Genomic DNA, 18524 nt, shown 5'->3' with positions numbered 1-18524 from the left:
TTGTATCTAAATGTCAAGCAGTTATTTAAGGCTTGCAAAAAAGGAAAATCTACTGGAATAACCACGAAGATGTGATTAAATACGTAAGAAACATGAGGGGGAAATGTGTAATCGAGCAGTATTTACGCTATATGATAAACAAACAACGCTATTGCTGGATCACATTTTTATCATCCTGGTGGTTTAAAAAAGTCCAAGATGGTGGCTGCATTTTATTTAACATTTAGGCCCTGAAGGCATGCCTTTATCAAAACAATCTCAGTATCAATCCATACTTAGTACATTCAGGCACAAATTTAGGAGCATTTTTTCCACAAAGAAAGGGAATTTTGATCCCTTGGAGCAATTTCATGCTTTGTGGAGGCATTTGATAAGGGCCGAGAATTGGAGCCATCAAAGCCTGGTAAGATACATGAAAGAGTCAGGGGGTGAGTCCCAAAGACGAGCATCGTCCTTAATGCAGTCCCATTGTAAGACAGTTCCTCCAAGTACAAGACTGGCCTTCAGCATGACGTCTTCTCAGGTGTTTGCTCTGGACTTCATCTCTTGAGGTCCCACCTGGGCCGAAATGCCTCCAGTTGCTTCTGTTTTTAGCTGCACGTCCTGTGGTCTCAGATGCGTGTGGCATCATGTCCAGTGAGAGGCGGCTGTATTGCTTCAAGCTGACAGATTATGTCAGCAACAAAAGGGCGCTCCTGAGGATTGACTATCATTGTAGAAGAGAGGAGGTGTTCCAAGGCTGGGGAGTACCTGAAATTTAGAACCAATTTAGTTCAATCTGTCCTTGGATTGAGAGCCGCCACAACCCCCCCCCCCCTTCCCACCTTCTAGGTAGCAAATGCTTACCTGGTGTTCTTGGGCACTGTAAGGCGGTTCTGAACAGCTAAAGCCACACTGTCCCCCTTTTGGAAAATCATGTCATAAGGTCCTTCACCAAACATCATGCAATAGAGAACACAGCCTAAGGACTAAGCAGAGGTAAAGTGAGCCTATGGAGCAAAAAGCTGATCATGGAACAATGAAACAGGGTTTTCCTCCTCTGTACAAGGTATACTTGAATGTATTTGCAGTAATATTAAGTATTATTTATATTTTCTAAGGAGAAGTGATGATCCTTACCCAGATGTCAGTACGTTCATCAATAACACATTCACGCTCAACATTGAACAGTTCTGGGGCTCGATACGAGATGGTGCAGCGTTGGGCAGCCCAGTCCTGTGGAATCAAGAGGGGAAGGAAGATAAATCTAAGACAAAGTCTGGGAAGAGGAAAAATATCTCAACTCTTCTCTGCTAGCAGATTTCTCCTATAGAATCGGGGAATAGTTAACAGGAAAAAATACTTTAAGGGCATTAATCTATATATAAGTATATAAATGGCTGTGTGTGTGTGTGTGTGTGTTTTCCAGCATAACTCTGGAATGCCTCGAGCAATTTCAATCAAACCTGGTACACAGATGGCTTACTCTCTGGATAAAAAATACTGTGGGGGTAAGACACCCCTAACACCCCTCGGGTTGTGCGTTGTTAAGATATAGCCTGTTGTGTCTTAAAATGTTTTCCACTGTACTGCCGTTAAATGGCTTCTACTGTACAGCGCAGTGGAGTTGGTAAGGGGGAAAATCCAACATTAGAAATTACGTTTGATCAGGACATTTTCCCCCTATAAATAAATACCTGGGCAATGTTGGGTTATCAACTAGTATTAAATATAATACATAGCAGTATTTGCTTAGTAGTCGGTGGGAAACAAGTAGGAAATTTCAGGGCTTTAGACTAAACTGGGGATTGTAGGGGGGGGGCATTCCAGCAGAAGTCTCTGGTAAACTACTCCCATGTAGTTGACAAAAGAAAACGACTGTTGACTTACCTGAACGGTCCTTCTATGTGCGCTGCGAGGGGAATCCAAGCATGGGTTAACTTTGTCCATTAGCCTTGAGACTGAGTTATGCAAATTGTTGGCCACGCCTCCTCTGACTGGACTGGTTCAGTTTTGCACGAAGGATCAGCCAGCTTGAGAGAAGGAAAATAAGTCTAGAAGTCAAGGTAAGTCAGAATGTCATAGGAAAAACGGAAGTCCAGGCCCATAACATCCAAAGCCGAGGGCGGGTTTGGATTCCCCTCGCAGCGTACATAGAAGGACTGTTCAGGTAAGTCAATTGTCGTTCTCCTGTGCACTGCTTGGGAAATCCAAGCATGGGACATGGCAAAGCAATAGACTTCAGGAGCGGGAGTGAGGCTGGTCTGGTGCCATAGCCGAATAAGCTACCCTTTGCAGCACGCGCTGTCCAAAGGATGCCTCAGCCAAGGCATAAACGTCCACCTTGTAGTGACGGATAAAGGGTGATGGCGATGACCAGGTCGCTGTCCTGTAGATGTCCTCCACCAAGGCTTGCGTTGCCCAGGCCGCCGTCGTGGCTGCACTCCTGGTAGAATGGGGAGTGATGTGACTGGGAACCGGTTGGGACTGACAGTCATAGGCTAGGAAAATACATTCCTTTAATCAGCGGCCGATAGTACGCGATGATGCCTTTTGGCCCATGCTGGCAAGTTGGAAAGACACGAACAGGGCCTCTGTTCTTTTGAACGATGCCGTGCATTGCACATAGTGGCGAAGGGAACAACGAACATCGAGATGATGCCAACGCTGTTCTCGGGGGTGAGATGGCCGTGGACAGAAATCCGGGAGAGTGATCTCTTGTGACCTGTGGAACCACGAGTTGACTTTTGGAAGAAAGGTTGGGTCCAAACGTAGTACGACCCTGCTTGGATGGAAAATGCAGAGGTCACCCCGGACAGAGAGCGCCGCCAACTCGGGCACATGCCTGGCCGATGTAATGGCTACTAAAAAGATAGTCTTAAGAGTCAGTAACCTGAGGGAGATGGTCCGAATAGGCTCGAATGGAGCCGCTGTAAGGGCACTGAGTATTAGGGAGAGGTCCCAGGTGGGGTAGCAATGAATGATAGGCGGACTAAGGTTCGCTGCTCCCTTCAGGAAGGCCCGCACCCCCGGGTGTTGAGTTAGGGGTGGTCCCGCCCACCGCCAATCTCGGTAGACAGAGTCGCAATTTGACGGCGGAGGGTGTTAGGTGTTAGCCCTTTGTCCATGCCCATCTGTAGGAAGTCCAATACCTGCGGTATGGTTGCCCCGGTTATGTCCGAACCTGTTGCTTGACACCATCTGCAGAAGGAGATGACTTTATCAGAGAAATGCTGCTGACTCAGGATTGTCTGCATCACATACCACATGGCTAATTGTAACAGCTGTGGATTCGGGTGGACGAGGGCTCCTTGCGAGAGGGATATCCGGTCGTCCGGAATTCTCCATGGACGTGAGATGGACAGATGGATGAGGTCTGCATACCAGGGGTGCTGTGGCCACATCGGTGCAACCAGCAGCACCTCCACCTGTTCCGCCAGAATCTTCTGGATGACCAGCAGTACAATTGGCAGAGGCGGAAAAGCATAAAGGAGACCCTCCGGCCAAGGGCTGTGGAGGCCATCAGTGCCTTCTGCCCCTGGTACCTGGAACCTGGTGTAAAACTGCGGCAGGTGTGTGTTTTTGGGTTGAGCGAACAAGTTCACCTGCGGGTGACCAAAGCGGCGGGACAGTTCTCGGAACAGGGCTGGGTGCAAGTGCCACTCCACCTGATCCACCATGGCCCTGCTCAACCAGTCTGTTTGGACGTTCGCAGTGCCCGATATGTGTTCTGCTCAGAGTGACAACAGATGGTTTTCCGCCCAGTGGTGCAGAAGTTCTGCTTCCATCATCAGGGATTTGGACCTCGTGCCCCCTTGGCGGTTGGCATGCGCCTTGGAGGCCATGTTGTCGGTGAGTATCAACACATGATTGGATATAACCAGGTCTCGAAACTCTCGGAGGGCTAGGCGGATAGCCCGTAGCTGCAGCCAATTGATGCTGTTGCTCAGCTCCTGGACAGTCCAACAACCCGAATTGGCTCGCATCCATTGTAACTACAATCTGCCCTGGTTCCTTGAAGAGGCATCCTTTGAGGATGCAGGACGACATCCACCAACAGAGCGACAGAGATACCTTGGTTGGTAAGTGAACCCTGGCCTGAGAGTGACTGGTGTGAGCCCTTTGGAATGGGAGGAGATACCACTGCAGTGGTCATGTGTGGAACCTTGCCCAAGGAACAACATCTATGCAAGATATCATCTTCCCTAGAAGTTGGGACAAGACCTCTGATTGAGCACTTGACTCACCAGGGACCGCAGGCTCTGCTGTCTCTCTTGAGAGGGAGACACCACACAAGTCTCCAAATTGCTGACCATCCCAGACATGGTCGGGTGCAGGTGGCTCTTTGGAAAGTTCAGTACAAATCCGTGATCCTGCAGGGTGTCGATAGTCAGCTGTAGGTCGCAACAAGCCTGGGCCCGGGAAGATGATAAGACTAAGATGTCGTCTAGATAACAATTGACTCTTACGGGAACTGACCTCAGTGAGGTTGCGATCACTGCTAGCAGTTTGGTGAAGGTCCGCGGGGCCACTGATAAGGCACGGTACTGGAAATGACACCCCGCGAAGTGGAAGCGCAGAAACCTTCAATGGGCCAGGTGTATTGGCACGTGTAAGTATGCCTCGATGTCGATGGAGGTGAGGAGATTGCCTTGGCGAATGCTCGCCAGAATACTCTTGAGTGATTGCATTTTGAATTTTTGGTACTTTAGGTAGATATTGAGCCTTTTCAAGTCTAGGATGGCCCGCCATCCTCCCGAGGTCTTGGGAACTAGGAAGAGTATGGAATAGAAACCTAGACCCTCCTGCCCCCTTGGCACCTGTTCTATTGCTTTGATGGAAATGAGATGCTGGATTTCCGTGTCCATCAGGCGCTGCTTTACCTGGCACCTGGGCACCGGGCATTTGATGAAACATCTCGGGGGAATGGCCAGGAACTCCAGAGTGAGGCCCAGCCTCACAGTCTGAAGAGCCCAGGCATCTGAGGTTGTGGTTTCCCATTGGTGGACGAAGGTGGTTAAGCGTCCGCCAATAGGGCCACCCTCTAGCGAGTCATCGGTACCTACGAAAAGACCGGTTGTTGGCACCACGAAAGGGCTGCCAGGCCTGGGCCTGCTTTTGGTGCTGGTTTCTACCTCTGTCCCTAGTATTGGCTCTGTCCTGAAACCTGTCCTGGGACTGAGAAAAGGATCTATTAGATAGAGGGGTGTAGGGGAGGGAGGAGTACCCCGACTCCCCAATACAAAAGGGCTGCCTTTGAGGATACGGTTGTTGCCTCTGATCCGTGCGCCTAGCAGTCGAAGGAAGTACCTTTCGCTTGTCCCTCGTTTCAATCAGTATAGGATCCAGCACTGCTCCTAATAGGGAACCACCCTTGAAGGGGGTGGAGGCAAGGCACCATTTGGATCGTACATCCGCCTGCCAATGGCGTAGCCATAACAGGCGACGAGAAGCTATGTTGGATGCCACAGCTCAGGACACGAACTTGGGCGCATTGAGCGTGGCATTCGAAGAGAATTCTAAGGCCACCACCAGTTTGACCACATCCTGATGAAGGCGCAAGTCCTCTGGACCTAACATCTGTAGTTGTCTTAACCAAACTAAGGAAGTTCTATTGAAGAACGAGACTGCCGTAGCGGCACACAATGCCCAGGCAGCCGCCTGGTGCGTTTTGCAAATAACGAGCTCTGCCTTGCAGTCTCAGATCTCAGATGGAATGAGGGCCAGGGAAGCCAAGGCCGCTATTGGCGGGTCAACAGTGGGAAACTGCAAAATGGTGTCCAATTCCGGAATGGAAGAATAAAGCTTTCTATCGCCATTGCTAGGGGGCGAGACTACAGTGGGCTGGGACCATTGTTTTTGGATTACGTCCAGAAACAATTTGGGTGTTGGAATAGCCTCTTGTTCTTGTACTTGTTCAGCGAATAAGCGCTCTGTGGGATCAAGGCCCACCTCGGTACTGGCCTAGGTGGTTGCTCCCCCCAAATTGGAGGTGGCCTTGGCTTTATAAAGTAGAGATTTAAATAGGATTGGTCTGAAGAGGCCCAAAAAAGGAACCTTATCCTGAATCAGACTTTCATCATCTGATAATTCTAAATCCAAAATCTTACCTTCCACCCCTAAAACAGACCCCTCTCTGCAGATGGAAGGCAAGGGAGAAGGGGCATCAGCCTGAGAGGTGTCTAAATCTCTGGCAGAAATTAAATTCCTAGAGCGTTGACTCCTACGCTGTAATTCTGCATCCACTCCCCTAGATATGGCAGTGGCAATCATGTCCCTGAGCCCAGGGGAGAGGTCAAATTCTGAAGTATCCTCCGGTCTGCTGCTAGCAGCCATGGGAGTAAAGGTGGCTGAGGCCCCTGAACAGGAGGGAGCCAGGTCTGGGCTCAGAAGGATCAGACCAGCCCTGAAGGCCTGAGTCAGATCCTGCAGTTGTGAGATCCTGAGGGAGAGGGAGGTCTGGGGACCAACCTTGAATTCCAGTTAGGCCGGAGGTAGAAGGCCCTTCAGGCAGCAAGATGGGAGGTGGCCTGGGGGCTGAGGGATCCCTAGACCCGTTCTTGGTCTTACTGGTGCGCTTAGCGGCCCTGGCAGGAGGTGGGGCGGGATCTGTGGCTGGCGGCCCTGGTGGTGGTCCTACCCACTCTAGATGAGTCCCCAGTGGCATCGGAGGACAACTGAGGAGAGGTGGAAGCCCCAGCGCTGCCCCTGGTAATAGAACGATCCGTTATGTAAGCTAGGTTGAAAGGGCTCAAGCTCATGTTCACCGAAACACCAAATGCCGATCACAATCGAAGCAGAAGGCCGTGAGATATCAAACTCATGCTCCAGTAGAATGGTGGTGAACCAACCTCCATGGAGCAATGAATCTGGTGATTTTACATCACTGCGGGCGAGAAAATGAAGCCGCGCCCAGCCAGACTGTTTGTCGGCGCAAAAAGGACTCCAAAATGGCCCCAGCAACCAACAGCGGGGGCGGGCGATTCAAATCGGCGAGGTACAAAGACTGCCGCCAGAATGGAGAAAGCCTGCCTCGTATCTTGCCAGCAACCGCAGCCGCAGCTTCCAGAGGCTCTCGAGGTCGAGGTAATACAGGGAGCCCAGCCATATGGCGTTGCCAGGCAACCTCGGGGAGAAGGAGGGGGGCGACGGACAGTGGCTAGAGCGGGCTGGGTGGCAAACCAATCCCCAGCCTCCCTCGACAAGACAAAACGAAGGCAGCGAGCCGACCTTCCCACAACGAACAACGAAACGCCCTCGCCTCCAATAAATAGGTTCCCTGGCCCCGAAGCCTCCGGGAACGCTAAAATCCAATTTACCGCTCCGCGAAAGGAGCTCAAGCTGGTGAAGGGAATCCAAGCTGAATAATAATAATGATGATGAATTTGTCTAGTAACCCAGAGAGAATAATTTTGCGTCTCTTTAGGCTGGACTGAGTTAAAAAACTGAACCAGTTCAGTCAGAGGAGGCGTGGGCGGCAATTTGCATAACTCAGTCTCAAGGCTAATGGACAAAGTTAACCCATGTTTGGATTCCCCAAACAGAGCACATGAGAACTAGGTGGATGCATACCTACAGTCACTAGAAACTAAGTTCAAGAGAGATTTTTAAAAAAAATAGGAAATAGGAAAAGCCAAGAGAGATCTAGCAAAGTCACTGTTCAGGGGGAAAAAAGAAAATAAATCTCACCTTGGACCACCTTTGATACCCCAGGGTGCTGGGATATCAATGAATGTTTCTGACTTTTATAGTCTGAATAGTGTTATTCCATTGGATGGTTTTCTTTAATCATTAGAGGTACTCCCCCATTTCCCTTCTATCAATCCAATACATGGAGCCTTTTTCAAAATACTCGAGACCGAAGTTATGATTTGCAAATCCCATAATCTACAAATATCTCCTCCTGAACAGATCTCACTACAGTAATTGTTTCTATTGCTTCTGCTTGCCTGCTGTTGAAATGATGACTATAGAGCAGTGTTTGCCTATATTGAAGTATAGCCACACTTTCTACTATTCATTTTCTATTGTGGGAAAATGGGAGGGGGGATTATACGGAGTTGGGTGATATGTAGCCATAATAACATTCTTTCTAGAAATCCAAGGTTATCCTTTGTCTCTGCACTTGGCCAGAACTGGATGGATGGAACTGCCAGCATGGCAGTGGAAAATTGGACCATGTGAGGGATTTGTGGGTGTGGGGGCAGGATCTTGAACTTTTAACTGGGTGGGAAAATCTGGAAGCTTTCAGATTCAGGTTTTCCCAGATGTGCCAACATGGCTCTCTTAATAAATTGGAACTTTGAGGAGTCTTTTCTCTCGGGCTCTGATTTACTTTTGGATGCTATTTGGAACTCTGACACTCTAAGGTCTTGGGATAAAGGCCATGCAGGTAGAGAACAAGTTAGTCAGCAGCCCTGGGTAGGGAAGGAAAAGATTCTTCCTGAAAACCCAAATAAACTGATCCATATCTTAACGGTAAAGTGAGCCAGAAATAATGCAGAGCCAGACAGAACAGTTCTGATTCAAGATCTGCAAGAAACTGACATCTACCCTCACTTTCAGGGGCATCCTCAGCAATGGTCATGATCTTCCAAACAGCAGGCACAACCAGACAAGTGGAGATCTCACCCTTCTTCTGAGTATGCAACGTGCATGACATACATTTGAGTTTGGACTTTGGGCGTACCTGCTCATTGACAGGAACAGTCATAGTAAATGCCACTGCTAACTTTCTCAAATCTTTTGCATGTAAACTAGACTTTGTCATCAAGCTACCCAAACATTTCTTTTAAGAGGAAATAACACATTGGGACACAAAAGACGTTGTGCCATCATTCTGCATGCACAGACGATATTACTACTTTCTAATAATATCCTTCCTCTGCCATTAAATAAAGGGTGCTGGGATATCAGTGAAAGTCCCTGACTTTTATTAGTTTGAATAGTTTTATTTCATTGGATGGTTTTCCTTCATCATTAAGGCAACTTCCCCATTTCCCTTCGAACAGATCAACCTCATACCTGAATAGTCATAGCTTCCTGTGAGCTCCGCACCTCAATGCGAGCCTGATTCATGGAGCCTAGGTCCATTAGCAGTGGCTGATCTTCATTGTCCAGCAGCACATTTGTTGGTTTTAAATCTCTGAAAAGGGACAAGCAGAATATAAATGGATCCCTACATCTGCATTTGGCAACAGTCCAAGGCATGAGTCTTCAAATCTGCTTTAAAGGAAGTTTGAAGCTTGTAAAGTGACCTTGACTATGTGTCAGAATGGCCACACAACTGGCAACTCCAAATCTCATCTAACAAATGCTCTGTCGTCTACACATTAGCAACAAAAATCAGAACACCAAATACAAAATGGGAGGATATGACCTCGTAGACAACCCTCACTCTCTCAAGGACCTAGGAGTACTCATCTCAAACGATCTAAGCCCCAGAGCTCACTGTAACAGCATTGCCAAAAAGGCATTAAGAGTTGTTAATTTTGTAAAGCTTCTTCTCTGATAACATTGTACTGCTAACTAGGGCATACAAAACCTATGCCAGACATCTGCCTATAATCCACACTGTATGTCAGACATTAATACAATTGAGCAGGTCCAGAAGTATTTCACAAGAAGAGTACTCCACTTCTCTGCTCACAATAGGATCGCTTATGCCACCAGGCTCAAAACTTTGAGCTTGGACTACCTGGAACTATGCCGCCTGCGGTCTGACCTAAGCATGCTACATAAAATTGTCTGCTACAACATCCTACCTGTCAATGACTACTTCAGCTTCAACCTCAATAATTCTCAGGCCAACAATAAATACAAACTCAAGATAAACCACTCCAAACTAGTTTTCAGAAAGTGGTGAACCCCTGGAATGCTCTACCAAATTCCGTTGTTTTATACTCAAACCTCCACAGCTTCAACCTTAAACTGTCTACTGTGGACCTCACCCCATTCCTAAGAGGTCCATACAGGGTGTGTGCACCAGCATGCCTTCCATCCCTGTCCTACTGTCCCCATTTATTCGTACTCATGTACCTTGTTCATATCCGTGTTTGTACTTATACCTGTTATCTTGCACATGTTTGACAAACTAAATTATTATTATTATTATTAATTGTTTATTTATAGGCCGCCCTTTTCCCTGAGGGGACTCAGGGCGGCTTACAATCAAAAAAAAGGAAGGGGAGTGTGGGACAATACGAAAAAAGAAATGTGCACAAAATAAATTAGACAATAAAACTCAACATTCACTCAACATTCGGGAGGGGCGAAATAAAATTATCCCCAGGCCTGACGGGTTAGCCAGTTCTTGAGGGCTGTGCGGAAGGCCTGGACGGTGGTGAGGGTACGAATCTCCACGGGGAGATTGTTCCATAGTGTCGGAGCCGCAACAGAGAAGGCTCTCCTCCGAGTAGTCGCCAGTCGGCACTGACTGGCGGATGGAATACGGAGGAGGCCAACTCTATGCGATCTGATGGGACGCAGGGAGGTAATTGGCAGAAGGCGGTCTCTCAAATAGCCAGATCCACTACCATGGAGCGCTTTATAGGTGGTGAGTAGGACCTTGAAGTGCACCCGGAGACCAACAGGTAGCCAGTGCAGCTCACGGAGGATCGGTGTTATGTGGGCGAACCGTGGTGCGCCCACGATCACTCGCGCGGCCGCATTCTGGACTAGCTGTAGTCTTCGGATGCTCTTCAAGGGCAGCCCCATGTAGAGCACATTACAGTATTCCAGCCTAGAGATCACAAGGGCTCGAGTGACTGTTGTGAGGGCCTCCCGATTCAGGTAGGGCCGCAACTGGCGCACCAGGCGAACCTGGGCAAATGCCCCCCTGGTCACAGCTGAGATATGATGGTCAAAAGTTAGCTGTGAATCCAGGAGGACTCCCAAGTTGCGGGCCCTTTCTGAGGGGTTTAAATTTTGTCCCCCCAGCCTGAGTGATGGTATGGTGGTCAAATTTTTGGGAGGGAAACACAACAGCCACTCGGTCTTGTCTGGGTTGAGTATCAGCTTGTTCGCTCTCATCCAGTCTTTAACGGCTTCCAGTCCCCGGTTCATCACGTCCACCGCTTCATTGAGTTGGCACGGGGCGGACAGATACAACTGTGTATCGTCCGCATATTGGTGATATTTTATCCCGTGCCTTCGGATGATCTCGCCCAGCGGTTTCATGTAAATGTTAAATAGTAGGGGGGATAGGACCGACCCCTGCGGCACCCCATAAGTTAGGGGCCTCAGGGACGATCTCTGCCCCCCCACTAACACCGACTGCGACCTGTCCGAGAGATAGGAGGAGAACCACTGCAAGACAGTGCCGCCCACCCCTATCTCCCGCAGTCGTCGCAGAAGGATACCATGGTCGATGGTATCGAAAGCCGCTGAGAGGTCCAGGAGAACTAGGATGGAAGCATGGCCTCCATCCCTAGCTCTCCAGAGATCATCAGTCAATGCGACCAAAGCGGTTTCTGTGCTGTAACCGGGTCTGAAGCCAGACTGGAAGGGGTCAAGATAGTTAGCTTCCTCCAAGGTACGCTGAAGCTGGAGAGCCACCACCTTCTCAACAACCTTCCCTACAAATAAAATAAAGAATAAAAATAATATCCCAATCAAAGTCTTTCCTGTACTGAACATACTGTCACACTGATGTTCTGTGCCTTAGGTTTTTCTTTACCTCTGCAAACTCCTCTTTGCCAGCAACCCTATTATAAAGACCGACAGTCTGTCATGACTTCAGTTCTGTATTCATACACCCTGCTTTCTAAGGCCAGCTTCTTACCTGTGTGCATGTCCCTTGTTATGGATGGCCTGCAGTCCTCGGCAGATGCCATGAAAAATGACCAGGATACGCTCCTCGGGCATGAAGCAGCCTTTATCTCTCAGAGCTTCTACTTCCTGCCAGAGGGTCCCTCTCTGGAAAAGAAACCTAGGCAAGTTGGTAACTGAAATGGCATGCACATCCTCCAAACTTACTGAGTGAAGAAAAAGATTTATCCCTAGATATAAAGAGACTGTGGCCCAACTTGGCCTAAGGATGATTTACCCTTCTTTTCTATTTGAACCTCACAATTGCAAAGGCTTAATCAATATTGGTTTGGTTGCTTTTGGTTCAATCCGAAACAAGCAAATAGTTTATCTAAAGCAGGACTATGCAGAGTTTTGTAACTACAGTAAATATCATGCTATTCTAAGGGTTGATTAATGTATTTGTTACTTGATCACAAGCTCTAAATATATAAGTTGTCCTAGAACTCTTAGGTGCCTGTGGTTGTAGAGATGCCACCACAGAGGGAAAATGTGGAAGCATTGTTGAGCAGAATTACAGTCACAACATTCTGATTTGGCTTGAAGGAGAAAAGGGAACAGATATGAGAGGACCTCGGCTGACTTCAAATGCACTGCATGTAGAACAGTGTCTTTCATGCTTACCATCTTTAGGATGAATGGACTTCAACTCCCAGGATTCCCCAACCAGCATGCTTTTCTGGGAGTTGAAATGCACACATCTTAAAAGGTTCCAAAACATTGATGTGGAAAGTCAACTGATGATGATAGCTGGAGTCTCTTCTGCACAAAACTACATTCCCCTTGAGAGGTTAGTATGGCACTGGATATTCAGTTGATGACTATAGCTTACAGAGTTTTTGTACAGTTGGGGATGGGGCACAGCTACATTTTTCAAGGAAAAAGCAGATCCAGCCTCTATTACATGTGCCTTGGTTGCATCCAATTAAATGGATGTATTACTGCATTTGAAAAACACTCCAGCTATGGCAAAATATCCAAAATCCCTGTGAAAAGTACAATAATTTAATTTTTATTTCCAATCATGATTCCATTGCTGCTTATTACCAATGGACACTTTGGGACTAGTTTGAAAGGATCCCCATCTCCCACAATCCCTCATCTTTTTCATCTGAGGTCTGGCTCAATGTCCCAACCTCACTGGAGCCCACTGGGTTGACCAGATGAGGAATCAACTCTCCAGGAAGGCTAAAACTACCTTTATTGAGATCAAGTGCAATAATAGAATCTTGCAAGTCTGATTTTGTATACTTCCTCCTCCTTCTTTTATTCCATCAGCAAGATGTCTGCCTGAGCTGTTTCTAAATATTACCTCATTTTTCTGGACTTAAAACATGTCCCAGCCATTTTTGCCTAGATAACAGTTCTAGGCATTGAACAGCCATGTCCTTCCTTAGTTTCCACAAGCTGGCAGGGGCACAATCTTTGAAGATGGAATATCAGTTTGCCATCAAGATATTTTGGCTCCCTTATTTTGACTTGTTGGCATCCTATTGGGAACTTTTACTGTGTGTGTCATTATGGCAAATTTTGGAAGCAGGCACATTTTAATTTTTGTTCCTCTTGTATTCGTGTCAGAAGCACCGAGACGCTTCCGAGTTGAAAGGATTAGCTTGTGACATCACTGTTGCCCAGGGGATGCCCACCGAGGGTTCCTTTCATGTCCCCATTAATGAGCCCACCAAAGTGATACCCAGTTATCTACTCACATTTGCATGCTTTCAAACTACTAGGGCAGCAGGAATCTGGAATGAATAACAGGAGCTCACCTCGACACATAACAGTACTCAGTCTCAAACGCAGGCTTACAGAGTGTCCACCCAGCATTATAATCACATGAGCTATCACACTCCTTGTTCTGCAAGTTATATTTCAGGAAATTTGTTGTTTTAAATAGTTTCATTTAAAAGGAAAATACTTTAACCTTTGAGCACAAGCCATGACACAAGACAAAAATGGAAAATAAATGCAATTGCATAAGAAAATATATGCAGAAGCCATTGGAGCAATTAAAGCAATTAAACAATAGTCTTCTTAGTGTAAGAATGTGGATCTTAATTATACTACCTGACTAGTTAACTATACCTTAGAAATGGCCTTTCCATGAATTGAAAGTAAGGTTAGCTGGAAGAGTCCATTCTTCTCCCTGCCTCACCTAATTTATCTAGTGTAACACACTTCTTGGCATGCATCCACTGAACCTGTCCGCACCTGATCCCTTAAGTAGGAAATTGATCTGGAGGTTACTGACCTTGAGGAAAGGCAAGAGGAGCCAGGCCTCGTGCTTGGATCCTTTCTCTACCATGGCATGCGCACAGAGGGGCAAGATGTTGGGGTGCTCAAAAAGCAGGTGCATCTCTACCTCGTGCAGAGCTTCCTGACGATCATCCTTGTCATGGCATATGATGCGTTTCAAGGCATAGAAGCGTCCATCCTGCAGCCCTTCGACCAGGTCCACATAGCTGAAGCCACTGCAGGGGGTAAAATGGAATAAGCTACAGGGCAGCAGGACAAAGACTTATGTATCCTGATGTAAATGGAACCCAAACAACTTTCTCTCCTCTTTTCTACCATGTCTTTTTTTACTTTAAAAGTTCATCCTTATTCTTAAAGTATGACCCTGTTCTGTTGTCATCCACATCTTACACCTTTGCAGCGCTGCAAGGGCCGTGTTTTCCACACAGGGTTGCTGGTTCATCAATGCCAGCTTTGTAGTTGCTATTCATATAACTTCAGTGCTGACACATATTAATGAGATTATAGAGAAAAGGTAGATATCTACATGCCACAACAGGAAGAAGAACAAGAAAGGACTCTTGTTCATGTTGTGCACCCTGGTTGTTTATAATCTCATGAAGCTGTTATTGTTTTTTCCAAAAAATACTTTGTGTGGCACTGTAAAATTATTGGCTTGATAAAGGGAGAAATGTTTAAATAAATGTCATATGACATTAAGCAGAATTCTGGTTCTTCTAGTTCTTTATCACAATACTGATAAACTGTACAAAAAGGCACAGCAACTGAATATGCTTAGCAATCACGAGGTCATGCATAACCCCCCAAATATAACTAATTAATTGGAAAGAAGTCGGGAAGATCACCCAGCTCCGTAGAAATCTGATATTTTCTATCATTAAAAAACATTTGCTACTTAGTTTATAATGGTATTTTCTAACACTAGAAACTAAATATTAAATATTGTTAGTCTGATGGTCTACTCAATTGCTGTGCTCTTTTTCTCTCTATATATATAAAAAGTGTCCTGAAGGGTGAAGGTCTGAGGTATTACTGAAGGAAGAGAAGCAGCAGACATAAGGCGCAGCAAATATATAATTATGTATCAGAAATAACATTCTAACTTTAATGAGTGGTAAGCAATGAAATCAGATACCCAGAGGAATTGTGGTATCACCTTCTTTGGAGCAACAGGAAACCCAATTCATGATGAAAAGCTGGAGGGAATTACACCAAGTGAGGAACAAAAAATATTTTTTTTAATGAAGCTTGAATGACAATTTTGGAGGAATATTTTGGAGACGGTGGGAAGTGATTAGAAAAACCAGTGGCCCTCCATGTTGCTGGACTGCAGCTTATAACAACTGAACCCAGCTATGGTGAGGATGTTGGACAATACTGATCAGAATAATCTGAAAGGAACAACTTTCTCCTAGCTGGAATAAATAAAGATTACAAGATGCAATAATTCTATCCCTGGCAAATAAATCTATATACAGATATATATTTCCTACTTTTTTAAAAGCATGAACATATGCAGTTAAGACATCTTCCTACAGGTGGAGAACCACGTGAATATTTATAGTGGGAGTCAGAGAAGGCAGTGAGGGGGAAACAATGATGAGAAGCACTTTAGGTAATGTAAAAGTTTTCTGCTTCGCTTCCGGGTCTTCCTAACCAACTTGATTACCACAGTTAAAATAAAACATAGACCAAACTAAGATAAAAGATAGGGTAGTGATTAAAGGATCCTCTGTGAAATTTCAAAATGAATCACTGTAAAGCATCTTAAAAGATCCCTCTGGAAGGATTCCAATACTCACCCCTCCCCAAGCCTGTGGATTAAAAGATAGCGTTTGTTATTGATGGTGATGGTCCCCCTTGAACAGATACACAGGGCATTGCCCATGGTGGTCGCTCCAACATCCTTCAGATTCTATAGAGGATAAGAAAGCAAAGTTCCAGACCTTGGTACAGCCATTGTGAAGGCCTACAGCTGAAAAAAAAAGAGGTAGCCTCCTGTTAAGATATTAATAAATGGATACATATGTAAAGTAGTCCTTGTTTAACATTCACAATTGGAACTGGTCATTAAGCAAAGTGGTTGCTAAATAAAATGGCAAGTGTGCTTCTGATCTTATTTCAGCTTTCCTTTGCTTTGCAGATCTGCAAAAGTTATACATGCAGTCACTTTTTCATCACCAGTCAGAAATGTGAACAGTCACTGTGCAAAGTAGTTGCTAAACATGGAGTATCTGTGTAGGAAGCCCAATGACCTTTCACATAAGGTACAGCACTGAGGGGGAGTACAAGAGAATAGTTCAAGTTGTTTGCCAAATAACAGAATTGTCCACCCATCAGTTTCTTTTCTTCCAATATCATATTGACTTAAAAAACACGGTCGTAACATTGCCATTGGAGAGGAAAAGAGACAGATCAAATTGCAGGCTGTAATATAAGCTATCTTTCTGTGGGTAGGAGCCAGACTAAAAAAAAAACCGGGAACATATTCTCCAGCTTCAGGGAGCTTCAAAAACAGCAAATATCATCTGGTAATGTCATGGAAGGGCAATGGCCAGAATTTTCAGGTCTTCTTTTTTACTTTTTTGGTGGGGAGAGGGAAGTGAGGTTTAAAAAAGTAAAACTAGGTTTAGCACATTTATTTGGGGGCATATTAGAAAAAAAGAGAAATTGCACTGCTATGGCATGCCCACTAAATTTTGATGGTGCAATCTTAAATTGACTTTGATAATTGCTCCCCAAAAAGGCAACAAAAGCAGGCAAAGCACAGACTTGCAGGCGTCCCAGCCCAGGTGAAGACAAATGTTCCAGTCTCTGTCCGGTTATAATAAAATATGCTCTGAGGAACAATGAGAGTGTTAATTGTCAACTCCAAAATGGCAGCCAGCTGCATGTCAACAGTTTGGCAGCCAAGAAATATATACTGAATGAATCTTCTACAAAGAAAAAATATATATGCAGAAAACTAGGGAATAGGGCCTGACTCCAGTCACCCAAACTTTTGTAGTCTATTTTTGGAAAAAACAAAAACAAAATGCCACTGTTTATCTCAACAAGGAATGGAACAATCCAGAATCAGAACTTCCTTCCCAGTTGAATCATATGATGAAATGTACCGTAATTGGTATCTTCCCAAACACTGAACTGATGGCACGGAAAGGCAGAAGAAAAGTATCTTTAACTGCCTATGAAAAGTGTGACTTTTTAAAAACTACATAATAAAACTCTTTTTATGTTTCCCCTTGGTTATCAAGTAAATTACCCTCTCCCTAAGTATTACCCATAATCCAAAATGAAAGGACAGAAGCCTTCCCTTTGGATTACATTCTAAAAAGGCAAGGCACATAAGAAAAAAAAGAAGGGTGGGGGAAAATAAAAGGTAAATATTAGTTCAGAGCTGGAGAGCAAAGCGTTGAGCAGCAATCGCATTCAGTGGTTCAGAAATGTATATACGGTGATTGGGGTGCATCGAAAAGCCACCGAGGGAAGCAGTGCATGCAGAGTTCTGCCATGGGAATAATGCTCTCTGCACATGACCAGATGCACTGTCGCAGTTACTGTTATGTCATTTGTTCTAGAGTGGATAAGTGCATTAAATTCCAAGGCAGAGTTATGGCTAAAGCAGGGGACGGAAGTATCCTGCCCTGGAAGTCCTGTCGCCCTTTCTGGAACCGCCACTCTCGAATAAAGAACAGCCACAAAGTCGACCAAGCTCATCTTCGCGCCCCGCCCATCCGCGGAGGCACACGGTAGTGGGGGAGAGGGGAGGGGGCGACACACTCACCCAGTCTCTGTCTAGAGCTCGAAGGCGTCCTGGAGAGCTTGAGCGCGACAGGAGCCACGGCGCTGGTGGTGACGTTATAACTCTGCGCCGTCTGCTCTGCGGCCCTGGAGGTAGCTAAGCAACGGCTCGAGGGGAAGAAGAAAATGTATGTGAAAGAGGAAAAAGAGGGCGGGGAGTGGGAAAGAACTGATAAGCAAAAAGAGAAAAGCAGACAGAAGTCATGAACTGAGTGTTCAAGAGCAAGTCTGTAGTTTTTAGCCAAAAAGTGCTGAGTTTCAGTATTGTTCACTATTGTTTTATTTGACTGGGGTTACTGAAAATTTCCTAAAATGTGAGTGCCACTTTGAATTCAGCAAACACTTATTTTTAAATAAATGGGTATAGGTCTGTAACTTAGTCCCAAAAGTCCAACGGTGCTTTTTTTTTTCAAGAGGCAACTGGATTTTTTGGTTTTTCTTTGAAGACGTTTTGCTTCTCATCCCAGAAGCTTCTTCAGCTCTGACTAAATGGTAGGGAAACTGAAGAAGCTTCTTGGATGAGAAGCAAAACGTCTTCAAAGAAAAACCAGAAACTCCAGTTGCCTCTTGAGGAGAAAAAAACCTTTGGGACAACCATGACCTGGATGACTGAGAATCTCCATAGAAATTTAGTCCCTAAAAGAGCTTATGTTCTTGAATTCTGCCATGAAAATAATGTA

The 18524-nt window shown here is 45.7% G+C and overlaps 1 protein-coding gene across 3 annotated transcripts; it reads right to left on the bottom strand.

Moving 5' to 3' along the window:
- Positions 1-151: 151 nt before the first annotated feature.
- Positions 152-17916, bottom strand: STK16 (serine/threonine kinase 16). 3 transcript variants are annotated; one of them, XM_014072334.2, is made up of 8 exons: positions 17828-17916; positions 15846-16018; positions 14039-14258; positions 11762-11895; positions 9004-9124; positions 1120-1215; positions 847-968; positions 152-750 (listed from the first exon to the last, which is right to left on the bottom strand). In XM_014072334.2, the coding sequence occupies exons 2-8, from the start codon at positions 15929-15931 to the stop codon at positions 612-614; spliced, it is 918 nt and encodes a 305-aa protein (XP_013927809.1). In that variant the 5' UTR covers positions 15932-16018; positions 17828-17916; the 3' UTR covers positions 152-611. The 3 variants fall into 3 exon arrangements, with proteins under 3 accessions (XP_013927809.1, XP_013927811.1, XP_013927810.1); XM_014072336.2 differs by having other exon boundaries at positions 14150-14258; XM_014072335.2 differs by having other exon boundaries at positions 15846-15958; positions 17828-17908.
- Positions 17917-18524: the final 608 nt, after the last annotated feature.

This window comes from Thamnophis sirtalis, unplaced genomic scaffold (genome assembly GCF_051295495.1).
Source record: "Thamnophis sirtalis isolate CommonGarterSnake01/CBP01778 unplaced genomic scaffold, rThaSir2_p1.2 scaffold_1, whole genome shotgun sequence".
In the NCBI taxonomy this organism is placed as follows: domain Eukaryota; kingdom Metazoa; phylum Chordata; class Lepidosauria; order Squamata; family Natricidae; genus Thamnophis; species Thamnophis sirtalis.
This window is presented reverse-complemented; position numbering and strand designations above follow the sequence as displayed.